Genomic DNA, 12,961 nt, shown 5'->3' with positions numbered 1-12,961 from the left:
ATGGGTCATTTTGATTCGAGGCTAGGTGTCGCACTGATATGATCGTCGGCTTTTTGCGATCTCCTGAAAAGATTAGTAGTATTTTGTGTTATAATACACAATTTTACTAGAATTTTACGCAGTATTGTTTGCTTTTGTTTCTTGGTGTATGTATCTGTGCAATTTTCGTGTGTTTTCTGTGTTATTTTATTTATTATTTTTAAGATAACATATCGTACATATGGCACCGATAAAAAAAAATGGCAGCCAGGTCACCATGTTTGTTTAAGAGTTTTGATGTAAACGAATTTATGCAATGTGCTGTCTGTGAGATGTATGCTTTGCGAAGAGCGGTGGGAGTCTGGTTAAATGGTGATAGTGGAGTTAATATGTGAAGAAAGTTTAAGGAGAATGAGGATCTCAAGCGTGTTTCGGATGGTGAGAGTGATATCATTAACGATAGTCAGAATGTAGAAAATGGCGGTGTGATAGAGAATTGCGTGGTAGTGCCAGATAGGTGTGAGAGCGTTGTTGAAAGTGTAAATGAGGGTAGAAATACAGAACGAATGGATAATTTGATTGGTGAATGAAAATGGTGAGATAAATGCGAGTAGTGAAATCGCATGTTTCAATGGAACGATACACAGAGCAAAAAGGCAACTGGTGCATACGAAAAATGTGTGCTGAACGTACCGACTAATAAACGGCGAAAGCCTGTAACGACAAATAATAGAATGTTCGTAAACATTAATATACGTCAATAATACTTACCAGCCCGGTAATTCCACATGTACCCTGTCTTAATTGTAAATTCCACTCCTTTAGCTACCTCCCAAGTCATGACCTTATGTTCACTCTCACCAATTGGTGGCAACATGGTCATGTTCGTTACAGCCACATTCTCAGTTGCAATTACTAGGTCAAGCACTCTCTGCCCCGTGGTATTTTCCACTACATGCTACCGCAGATAGCTGTCCCTTAATAACTGCATAAAATCCAATTCCTTCCTCCCATGTGCCCTCTCCTCTTTCCAGTCAATGTTACCATAATTGAAATCACCCATAATAATTACCCTCCTTCCACTCATTTCTTCAATTTGCCTATGCATACTATCCACACCATCTATTCCATCACCTGGTCTATAGCAGCACCCAAATGTATATTTTGTTCTGCTAGATTCTATCTCACACCGAACAGCCTCAAATGTGCTCTTTTCTCTATCCTGCAGTTCAACTTCTATACTCCTTGGCTGCAACTCATCGGCTATCATCAATAACACTCCTCCGCACCTTTTATTCAACCTCTCACTCCTGAACACACTATACCCGTCGCATTCAATCTTACTAGCTTTATCATCTTCTGTCAGCCATGTTTCACTAATACCAACAACCTGTGGCCTGGAAGTGTCAACCAAGGCCAAAAACTCTTCCTTCTTATTCCTAATACTCCTGGCATTAGTGTACATGAATTGCAGAAGCCCATTAGTCCCACCCCTACTTTGATGCCTTATGCTAACTATCCCATTCTGATTTGTTGTCCTTTGTACTCGATAGGGCATATTATACTCATTCATACACTCAACTGCCTCCCTAAATTCTGCATATCTACTCCTCCCCTTTAATAAATCTAGTTTCCCTGAGTCTGTATATCCACTTCCAAATTATTCATCAACACTATTTCAAGTCTCCGTACACCAACTCCATTCAAATGTAACCCATCCATCTTCTATAAATCATTTTGCCCATCGAACTCACTCCACACATCCACAAATTCCACACCACTGTCCATGCATAACCCACACATAAAGTCATTGACAATTATGGCCCTCCAACTAAACAATTCAGTCATACCACGTGAAATTCTCACCAACCTAACTCTCTCACCCTTCTCTTTTGCTACCTCAAGTAATTCTCTCACATCCTCTATCATTTCCATTTTGTCTTCTTTCAAATCATTTGTTCCTGCCACGATTATCATCTCTTTCACCCTCTGTTTTTGCACTCAAATAGATTCGCTGACATCCTGTATGTTCGCACCCAGCTAGTACCATTTCGTCAAACACTCAACTATAACACCTCTTAATAGCGAATTCCCATACAGCACGCGTTCCTTCATTTTACTGACGTTTACGAACATTCTATTATTTGTTGTCACAGACGTTCGCCGTTTATTAGTCAGTACGTTCAGTACACATTTTTCCATATGCTCCAGTTGCTTTTTTGCTTTATGTATCGCTCCGTTCAAACGTGCGATTTCACTACTCGCATTTATCTCACCATTTTCATTATCAATCAAATCATCCATTCGTTCTGTATTTCTACCCTCATTTACACTTTCAACGACACTCTCACACCTATCTCGCACTACCACGCAATTCTCTATCACACCGCCATTTTCTACATTCTGACTATCGTTAATGATATCACTCTCACCATCCGAAACACGCTTGAGATCCTCATTCTCCTTACACTTTCTGCACATATTAACTCCACTATCCCCATTTAACCAGACTCCCACCGCTCTTCGCAAAGCATACATCTCACAGACAGCACATTGCATAAATTCGTTTACATCAAAACTCTTAAACAAACATGGCGACCTGGCCGCCATTTTTTTTTTATCGGTGCCATATGTACGCTATCTTATCTTAAAAATAATAATTAAAATAACACAGAAAACACACAAAAAATGCACAGATACACCAAGAAACAAACGCAAACAATACTACATAAACTTTTAGTAAAATTGCCAATTATAACACAAAATACTACTAATCTTTTCAGGAGCTCTCAAAAGCCGACGATCATATCAGTGCGACACCTAGCCTCGAAATATCTTACTTTTTTATTCAGGAGTAGAGTCCACAAGATGGCCTGTGACTAGTGGCGTGCCACGAGGATCTGTTCTTGGACCACTGCTGTTTAATTTGTTCATTAATGATATAGGAAAGGATCTGAGAGGAACAGTTCATTTGTTTGCAGATGATGGAAAGTTGGGTAGGGCAATAGTGAATGGAGATGATGTCAAAATTTTGCAAGAGGATTTGGATAGATTAGAGGTCTGGGCTAAGGAGAATGGATGTCAATTTAATGTGGCAAAATGTAAGGTTATACGTTTTGGAGTGAAAAGATTAGCAGCAGATTACTACGTTGGTGGGAACTGTACTCCAGGAAATTGATGAGACATGAGATTTAGTAGTGTTGGTGGATAAGGAGTTGAAGTTTAGGGGTCACATTGCAAAAGTGGCCAAATTAGCTCATCAAATCACTTGGTTGCTGAAGAATACATTGACAAACAGAGACAAGCAGGTTATAGTTCCTTGATACGACCCAATCTCGATTACTGTGCCCAGATTTGGTCACCTAGGTTTCTCCTTGATGGGGAGGAAGAGGTGGAGAGGATCCAGAGGCGAGTGACCAAGATGATAGCAGGTCTGTGGAATGAACCTTAGGAGAACAGGTTGAGGATTTGTGGGTTGCAAAAATTGGTTGATAGGCGGAGGAGGGGAGATATGATTGAGACATTCAAATTACTGAAGGGTTTCTATAAAATTAATTCAGAAGATATTTTTGAGAACAGGGCTGGTTGTGGGAGGACTAGGGGGACATCCATGGAAACTGGGCAAAAGTATGGTTAGTAAAGGTGTCAGAGCTGGGTTCTTTACTTTTAGAGTAGTGAATGAGTGGAATGCCCTCCCTGAGTCTGTGGTGGATGCTGTGACAGTGAATGAGTTTAAGGCGAGGTATGATAGATACTGTATGAATGTTGAATAGTTGTGATGAATATGATTTGGGGCCTCCCTCGTTGCGTCTAATGACTCCCTGGAGTTGCCTGTAATAATAATAATAATAATAATAATAATAATTTTAATTATGGCAATATAAACTGGGATGGTGAGATAGCAACTGGATGTAAAGAAAAGGAGTTTTAGCTCCAACTGAGATTTTGAGGGATAGCTATCTCAAGTAGTATGTAAAACAGGGAATGTGAGAATTGAAGGTCTTGCATTTGGTCATCGCATCTCATTTATAATTACATCCTCTGATGCGATGACCAAATGCAAGACCTTCAATTCTCACATTCCCTCACACTGCTGATTACCCGGGTGGTTGCCAGCAGTGTGAGGACCTCTGTGAGAAAAGGGTATATGTGGAACTACAAGTGGGATGATTATGAAGAGCTCAGGAGACAGCTTGCAAGTGTATCATGGAATGAGGAGTCAGCTGAAAAAGAGATCAATGCAGCTTGGGGGATTTTCAAAAACAATGTAGTAGATGGAATGTCAAAATGTGTTCCAAGGGTGAGAAGTTTAAATAGGGTAGGTGTGAAATGGATGAATAAAGAGATTAAACATGCGATACAGAGAAAAGGGGCATTATGGAGGCAGCATAAGAGAAGAGGAAATAACTAAGAGAAGGATAAACAGTAATATACTGAGATTTTGCAAATGCTTTTGATAGATTAACTTATAAGTTAATAGTCAAACTAGAGTGGGTGGGCTTGGATATTAGATTAGTGCATTGGATTGGAGACTATCTATCTGATAAGTATCAACAAGTTGAGATATAGGAGAGCAATATCTAGACAAAGGAAAGTTACTAGTGGTGTGCCTCAGAGGTCTGTTTTAGGTATATGGTTGTTTAACTTGTATATTAATGATATCGGTGAAGATTTGGATGGAGATCTTCAGCTGTTTGCAGATGATTCAAAGTTGGGACGAACCATGAAGAGTAGAGAAGATGCTGTGGCCTTATAAGAAGACTGGAATAAATTCAGTGATTGGGCATTGGAATGGAGATGCGAGTTCAATGTTGCAAAATGTAAGATTTTAAAATTTGGAAAACAAAAATGGGATGCAGAAATTATGCTCGGTGAGGATATATTGTCAGAGGTGGAGGAAATAAGAGATCTGGGGGTGATAGTGGATAAGGATCTGAAATTTTTTGGACACATCGACAAAATTGTGAAACAACACAAAGGCTTCTCGAAATGATGCAGAGGACATTGACTTGTAGAAATAGGGAGATTCTTGTTTCATTGTATAAGGCTTTGATTAGGCCACATAAGTACTATTGTGCCCAGTTTTCAGAAGGACAAAGAGATGTCGGAAAGGGTCCAGAGGTGACTGACTAAGGTAGTTTCTATCCTCTGGAATGTTGAGCATGAGGAAAGATCGAGAAGATGCAACTTGCAGAATCTGGTGGACAGGTGGATGAGGGGAGATATGATTGAGACCTACAAGTTAGTAAAGGGTTATTATAGGATCAATGCTGGAGTGATTCTATAGAAAATAGTAGGAGATCAAGGGAGAACCAGAGGTCATTCCTGGAAACTATATAAAGAGGATGTGAGTAGGTGAGTGAGAAGCAGTTTTTTTTCATGCAGAGTTGTGAATGATTGGAATGCCTTGCCTGAGAGTGTGATGTCTGCAGAGAATTTGAATGTGTTTAAAGCATGGTATGATGAGCTGTATGATAAAAGGGACCTCCTAGATGAGTCTCTGACTCCATGAGGTCTTGGGTAATAATAATAATAATATTCAAGTCTACATTTCACCTCTGAAAGTTGCTCAACTATGATTCTTTTTCAAATTTTCTTACACAGTTTTCGTTTTCAATATTTACTAGCCTGGTTGGCTGAGTGGTTAGCATAACCACTCTCCAGCCAAACGGCTGCAGGTTTGAATCCTGCCGTGAGAATGGATGTTTGTGATTGTCTGTGAAAATACTAGTGGTAGTGGTCGCTGGTAGATGGCATTGGTGTAGATGATGAAGATAGTTGCGGTTGGTGGAGACGGTGAGTTGTAGAGTAAGTGCCCTCCCTCAATGAGTCTTTGGACTCCCTGGAGGAGTTATATAATAATAATAATAATAATAATAATAATATGATATTCAATTTTATCCTTCTTGAATTGCTTGGTGTAATTTTGAAATTTCTTCGCATACCTGCAAATTGTGCAATTACTACAAATATTCTGGCTGGTCAAAAATGTTCTGTATAGATTCCAAATACCAACTTTCTGTAATATATTTTTCAACTAGAGCTGAGGACAGATGGATAAAACATATCTAGTTGGTTACACATTCTGTAAATGATACTTAAAAATGGACTGAAACAGTCAAAATAATGATCATGCACTCTTCAGTAGAATGACTTTGTCCACGTTGCACCATTTTGGCTCTTGTCCTATATCTCCTAGGAAATATTAACTTATTATTATTATTATTCAGGTCTCCATGGAGTCAAAAGACTCATCGTTGGAGGTCCTTCCTAAGAACATAAAGTCTGTCAAGACTCATCGAGGGCAGGTCCCCCCATAAGAAACACAAAGTCTATCATACCACTCCTTAAAACTCGTTGACCGTTCTCGCGGTTCACACGGTTCAACCACCCTCCATGCAAAGACACCACTCCTCACCTTCTTGCTCACAGTTTCCTCTCATAACTTCCAGGGATGGCCTCTTGTCATTACTCCCTCCAGCTGTTCAACCAAGCGAAAGAACTCCCCAGTGTCAACCCTGTAACCAAGTCTCAACAGTTTAAAAGTCTCAATCATATCACCTCTCCTTCTTCTATCCACCAAACTCTGCAGTCCACATTCCCTCAGCTGATCCTCATAACCAAAATTGTACAGTCCTGAAACCATCTTTGTCATCCGTCTCTGTACCCTTTCCACAGTTAATTTATCCCCTTCAAATACTAGGAACCAAATCTGAGAACAATAGTCTAAGTGTGGTCTGATCAGAGACTTATACAACGGAATGATAACCCTCTTATCACTGCAGGTCAGTGTCACTCTCATAATTGCAGCAATCCTCTGTGTTACCTTCACCACCTTTGCAATATGTCCCCTAAACTTCAGATTTCTATCAATCATCAACCCCAAATCTCTTGTCTCCCTTACTTCCTCCAGTATAACTCCTCCCATAGAGTATGCAGCATCCCATCGATGTTTCCCAAACCTCAAGACCTTACATTTTGCTGCATTAAACGGAAACCCCCATTCATTTTCCCATCTATGTAGCTTATTCAAATCCTCTTGCAGGGCTACCACATCTGCACTATTACTAATAATTCTTCCCAGCTTCACATCATCTGCAAACAACTGAATATCCCCTTGCAATCCACTGACAATGTCATTGATATAAAGGTTAAACAATATAGGTCCTAGTACTGAGCCCTGTGGGACCCCACTTGTAACCCTCTGCCTCCTTGACACTGCTCCACTATACACAAGTCTCTGATACCTATCAGACAGCCAATCCTGAATCCAGTTGAGCAATCTGACATCCAGACCCATGTGCTGCAACTTAAATATCAGCTTATCATGTGGCACCCTGTCAAATGCCTTCGCTAAGTCTAAGAAAATTGCAGTATATGCCTTTCCCTCATCTAATGTTCTTGTAACTTTATTATAAAAGGCTAGCATATTGCTAAAACAAGAGTGCCCCTTCACAAATCCATGTTGACTCTCACAGATAACATTACCCTCATCTGTCCAATGCTGTATACGGTCCCTCACTACTTTCTCCAAGATCTTACTAATTACTGATGACACACAAACTGGCCTATAATTAGACACTTCCAGTCTGTTACCACCCTTATGCAATGGCACTATCTTACCTTCCTTCCATTCCCTGGGCACATTTGCCAAAGCCAGACTTTCATTGAAAAACCAGGTTAAAGGCACTGTCAGTTCGTCTGCAAATTCTCTCAAAATTCGTGGTGAAATACCATTCAGTCCCAAAGCTTAAGTACTCTGGATGTCAGTAACTGACATCCAGAGTACTCAGTATCTGAAACACATTCTCCTCCTGTACCTCTAAACCTCGAATCTGCCCCATCCCTCTAGCATTAAAACTGATTCCTCTAGGATGAAATACTCTAATAAAGTGTTCATTGAACAATTCCACTATGTCCTCTGCATCAGTCACTCTATTCCCATTTTTATCCCACAATATCATTCTTCCACAGTCATTTCTCCTCCTACTGGCCACATAGCTAAAAAATTCCCTAGGATTGCTTTTGGATCTTAGGGCCAATCTCCTCTCATATTCCAGTTTCGCTTTCCATACCACACTAGTCACTCTTCTGGCCTGTGTCTTATATTCTTCATGTGTCTTCTCTTCGCCTGTCTCCTTATATCTCTTCAATAGCTCTTTTTCGCATTCAATTCCTGTTTAATATTGTTTGTCATCCACTTTACTCACCTGCTTTATAATTCCACATACGTTCCCATCTCTTTGATACTCCTGCATGTGTATTCATTTTCCAAGTCGAAACCATATGGTCACTCTCTCCAACTGGTGGGAGAGATGTCATCTCAGTTATTATCGACTCTTCTGATGCTATAACCAAATCCAAAACTCTTGAATCTCTTGTTCCCTCTGTTACATGTTGCCTAAGACATTTGTCCCTCAAGAATTCTAGAAATTCCATTCTCCTATTGCTACATGCATCTTCCTCTCTCCAATTTATACTACTGTAGTTAAAATCTCCCATAACAATCATTCTTCTTGCACTTGCCAAATTTAACTGCCTAAATATCTCCTGGTCCCCATCCTCTGTGCTCCTGTGTCTGTAGCAACACCCCCCTAAATATCCTGTCTTGCCCACCTCTATCTCACACCATATGCTCTCAAAATCATTTGTCTCACTGCCTTCCAAAGTCTCCACTCTTAGAGGACATAAGTCGTCACTTATCATAAGCAGTAGTAGAACACAAAGTAGACGTAGATCACAAATACATTCAGTCTTTATTCGAAGCCCAAAGAAATATGCAGTTTACAAGAGGAGTGACAAACAAAATAAAGAAAAGTGGATTCCTTACATATTCCTCCCTCTCCTGGTTTAATCATCTGCAATTCAGGAACTGAAATAGGCAATTTATTCCTCAATAAATAAAATGGCTACAGAAATGGAATGTTTGTCTCGAATTCCTTAAAAAAAAACTATAGCCTAAATTTGAAAATGAAGAAAAAAAAATAGCTGTAGATATTAGTAAAATATAGCAATATCTTTAGATATTTGTCTCTTGCTACTAACCTATATCTCTTTGTAGTGTACAATTAAAACTTTTGGAGAGGCTCCTAATCAACCAAAATTTCATTAGATATTGGTGGCATAATGCCAAATGAACAAGTCAAATTCTGACCCCAAAAAAATGATGATTTAAATTGAATTGGCACTGACTGCTTGCATTTAAAACGTATTTGGAAGTTAAGCCTTTCAAGGTCATTTCTGCATTTACCCATCTTATGGCTGCATCCAATAGCCTAAACTCAGGCTAAAATTCCTTAAAACTGTGAGGATTAGACCTGACAGCCTTCTGAACAACAAGCCTATTAATAGATGGTCCAGATTGTTACAGAAAATTCTCAAAGCCATTTAATGGTTTAACAATGACCTTTCTCTGCTTGCTCCTCTCTTCAACATGTGCATATTTGACATCCTGAAAACTATCTCAAAGATTTTTGCATATGGCATAACAAAACTGGAGAATCAATGTGCACAATGGTATCTTTGATCTAATTATACATTATTTTTATGGCTATTTAGCCTATTTTTCTTTAGGAGTGCCCTTTAATAATGTCATTAGCTTTTTACTCAAATTTTAGGGCATTACCAATGTTTTATATAGACAGATATATGAAGAATATATAGGAGGAATAATTCGGACATTTTAGGATGTTGCTAGATGTCTTCTTATTCAGCGGCACCCTGCTTTGTTAAAAAGAAGGAAGTATGATTGAAAGAGGGGGGTGGGGGTAGAGAGATGTGGGAGAATTATTGGTGAGGCAAGGGGTACTGTGAACTTTTTGAAAAACTCATGTTTTTTAATATTATTAAAGGTGGGTAGGGAATACTTTGGGAGGGAGTTGAAAATAGAGATTTTTTGGGGGGAAGGGGAAGGATATGACGGGATAAGAACAGGGGTGATCTTATCCCATCAGAGGGTGATATTAGCCTAAAGAAAAATAGGCTAAATAGCCATAAAAATAATATTTTCTTAGAGGAGTAACATGGGAATCTTCCCAGGAATAATAACTATAGAAACTTCACATTTTAATTTTAACAACTAATTACACTGCTAACTAGAACCTTCAAACTTTCTTCTGTCATAACCTGTTCACGTATAATAATAGTTATTCAAGATCTCTGGCATCACACTTAATAAATTCCTTATAGGAAACATGTAAAAAAAAAGTAGCTATAACATAGAGACACAGCAATATAATTCATCTGGTCAATATGGGGTGGAGATGCAAATACACACTTAGGACAACAGCTCTTGTTTTAATCAGTAATGAACCCTCTGGCTGAACAGCACTTACTTTGAGGACTTACACTTGGATGCAAGTATATAACTCTTTTACTTGTGAAGAAAACAAGCCTGAAACAAACTGTGGCTAAAACACATAAACACTAAACACTAATGCTGAACTGTAAAGTCAAAATCAAGACATCTGCAGGCTAGCTGAAATGAAAGAGGATTTTGCTACTCAGGAATTAGAGAGAAATGCCTGGATTTAATTCTTGCTAGACTCTATAGCTATATCCCTGATCATTCTTATAGAATGGTAAGGAGTATCAATGAAGAGTATGATCTTTTTTAACACACCTCTAATCAGAACTACATATGGAAGGTTGTCAACATCTCCATTACTGATTCTGATTGGTATCATCTTCGACAGTGGGAATGTAAAAATCTGGATCAATGGCACTCATATAAAGCATTGGCTTCTGTAGCAACTGATCATATCAAAATATTAAAAATGAATTTCTAATTATTTCATCCCTTTTTGATATCATTCTTATTTCTGGTAGATTTCATATATTCTAAATAAATTAACAGTGATCCATTTAATTAGAAAATTACATTAAGAATGAAATAAATTGCAATGAATATAAATGAAATATAGAACTCGCCCCACGAGCTCCGAAGATGACGCACTGTCGAAATGGCTCACACCCTGTTACTCCCACCCCTGATCTTGTCCCATCACCTCCTTCCCCAAAATTTCTATCTTTCACCTCCCTTCCAAAGAATTCTCTGCCCACCCTTAAAAAACCCGAGTTTAAAATTCACACACCTCTTGCCTCACTGATAATTCTCTCTATCCCCACATTTCCATCCCCTCCCTTCCTTTCAGTCACACTTTAACAGCGGATAAATGTATATCGCCATATGCCGGATACCACTGAATAAGAAGACAACCAGCAACATCCTACAAAGGTATGTCCGAATTATTCTTCCCTATATATTCTTCTTATATCTGTCTTTAAAACATCAGTAATGCCCTAAAAATTAAGTAAAGAAGCCCATGACATTATGAAAAAGGGGCATTCCTAAACAAAAATAGGCTAAATAGCCATAAAGATAATACTTTCATTATGAACCCATAAAAGCTTAACAAATTAAGAAGGTTACCTTTCATATCTACCATAGTTTGTCGCTGAGCTGAAATATCTGTAGCAAATGGATTATCTTGATGTTTATGCTTGGGAACCATATAACCATCTCCCTCTGGTGTATCCTAAATAAAATCATTACAAAAAAATAATTTACTAACACACTTAACAAAATAATAGTAATAACAATTAATAATTGAATTGAATTGAACTGAATTTTTAAAGTTAATTGAATATAACAACAATGCATTAAGCAGTGTTATCTAGATTCTGCTATGATGATTAATGTTTGCTTATGCAACAAACACATAATTTCATATTAATTACAAAATTATTAAATTTTCATATTAATATGAAAATTTAATAAACATGCATCATGTAACTTACTAAAACATGTTATAACTAATTATAACTGTAGCTGAAAGAGGACCACATTCATGTTAATATTCTAAAATATGTTTTGCAAATGTTTTTCAGCTGTAATTAGAATTACTGTAGTTACAGCATGCTTCATTGTTTAATCTTACTTGTTTATTAATTTTACAAGTTATATATTTATTAATTTAATTTTCATATCTTCACCTTCGTATTTTTTATGAAGTCATCATGGCAAACTGCTGGATACAGATAAGTGATTTTTAGAAAATAATTCATACACTGTCCTGGATATCATTAGTGGTAATTTTGCTTGTTTTTTCAAGTGTGTCATTGACTGTGTTTGCTCAGAATTTTGTTTGGTGTTTGGACTATGTTGTGTCTGTGTGCATGCACACATGCGCGCACACACACACACACGCACGCACCCCCCCCCCACAAAATATAGTCATTACCAAGGGTAAATAGAAAGTGAGAGTGGCAAGAAAGAGAATGTAGAAAGAGCTGCATAAGTAAATGCCAGAAGTGTATTCACACCAAAAGCAGAAAAGTGAAGTGATGAATGTTAGTGATGAAACACATTGATGAAAGCTGTGGAAAGGTCTCCCCAAGGAAGTGAAAGAAAACAGCAGATAGATATCTCTGTTAAACAAAGGAGGCATCAGGAGAGAAGAAGCAAATCACAGACCAGTTAGTATCTTTGGAGTGATGACCAAGGTGCTGAAAAAGTTAGTTGAATGCAGAATTCAGGAATGAGTGGTCAAGAATATGATATTCCATGGGGGGGGGGTAGCACTGATGTGTGAAGGATAGGCTCTAACTTTGCTGTTAACTCACCTTTTACAATAGTGACAATTCAGTTGGATAAAGAAAATGGCTATCGCAATGCCAAACTTTTCAATGAAATTTGAGAGGATACTGCAAAGGAATTTCACTTTCAGGCCAACTGGAATAAATGGGAATGTATATATAAGGGATTCATAGTGTGTAGTGTTGGTGAAAGCTCCGGATAAGATAAGTATTATTTTCAGTTATCGTTGATAAATTTATTTAATATTGCATAGTTTTGTTTGCCTTGCGTCTTTTTGTGTGTTTTTGGTGTGTTATAATTTATAATTTGATAAAATACGTTGCAAGTAAGTATGGCTCCAGTACGAAGGAAACTGGCAACCAGTAATGATGGTTCGCCATCTTT

The 12,961-nt window shown here is 38.1% G+C and overlaps 1 protein-coding gene across 1 annotated transcript in view; it reads left to right on the top strand.

The window, feature by feature from the left end:
* Nucleotides 1-12,961, top strand: part of LOC150098179 (sodium channel protein para-like) — a 1,334,265-nt gene that overhangs the window by 345,855 nt on the left and 975,449 nt on the right. The window contains 2 exon segments of the mRNA XM_090406598.1: nucleotides 3,261-3,287; nucleotides 10,611-10,625. Of these exon segments, the coding sequence (XP_090262724.1) occupies nucleotides 3,261-3,287; nucleotides 10,611-10,625 (42 nt within the window).

Source organism: Typopeltis vanoorti, chromosome 16 (assembly GCF_054136105.1).
Source record: "Typopeltis vanoorti isolate ZY-2024b chromosome 16, IOZ_Tvanoo_1.0, whole genome shotgun sequence".
In the NCBI taxonomy this organism is placed as follows: domain Eukaryota; kingdom Metazoa; phylum Arthropoda; class Arachnida; order Uropygi; family Thelyphonidae; genus Typopeltis; species Typopeltis vanoorti.
Note: the sequence above shows the minus strand (reverse complement) of the source record. Positions and strands in the feature narration are given on the sequence as shown.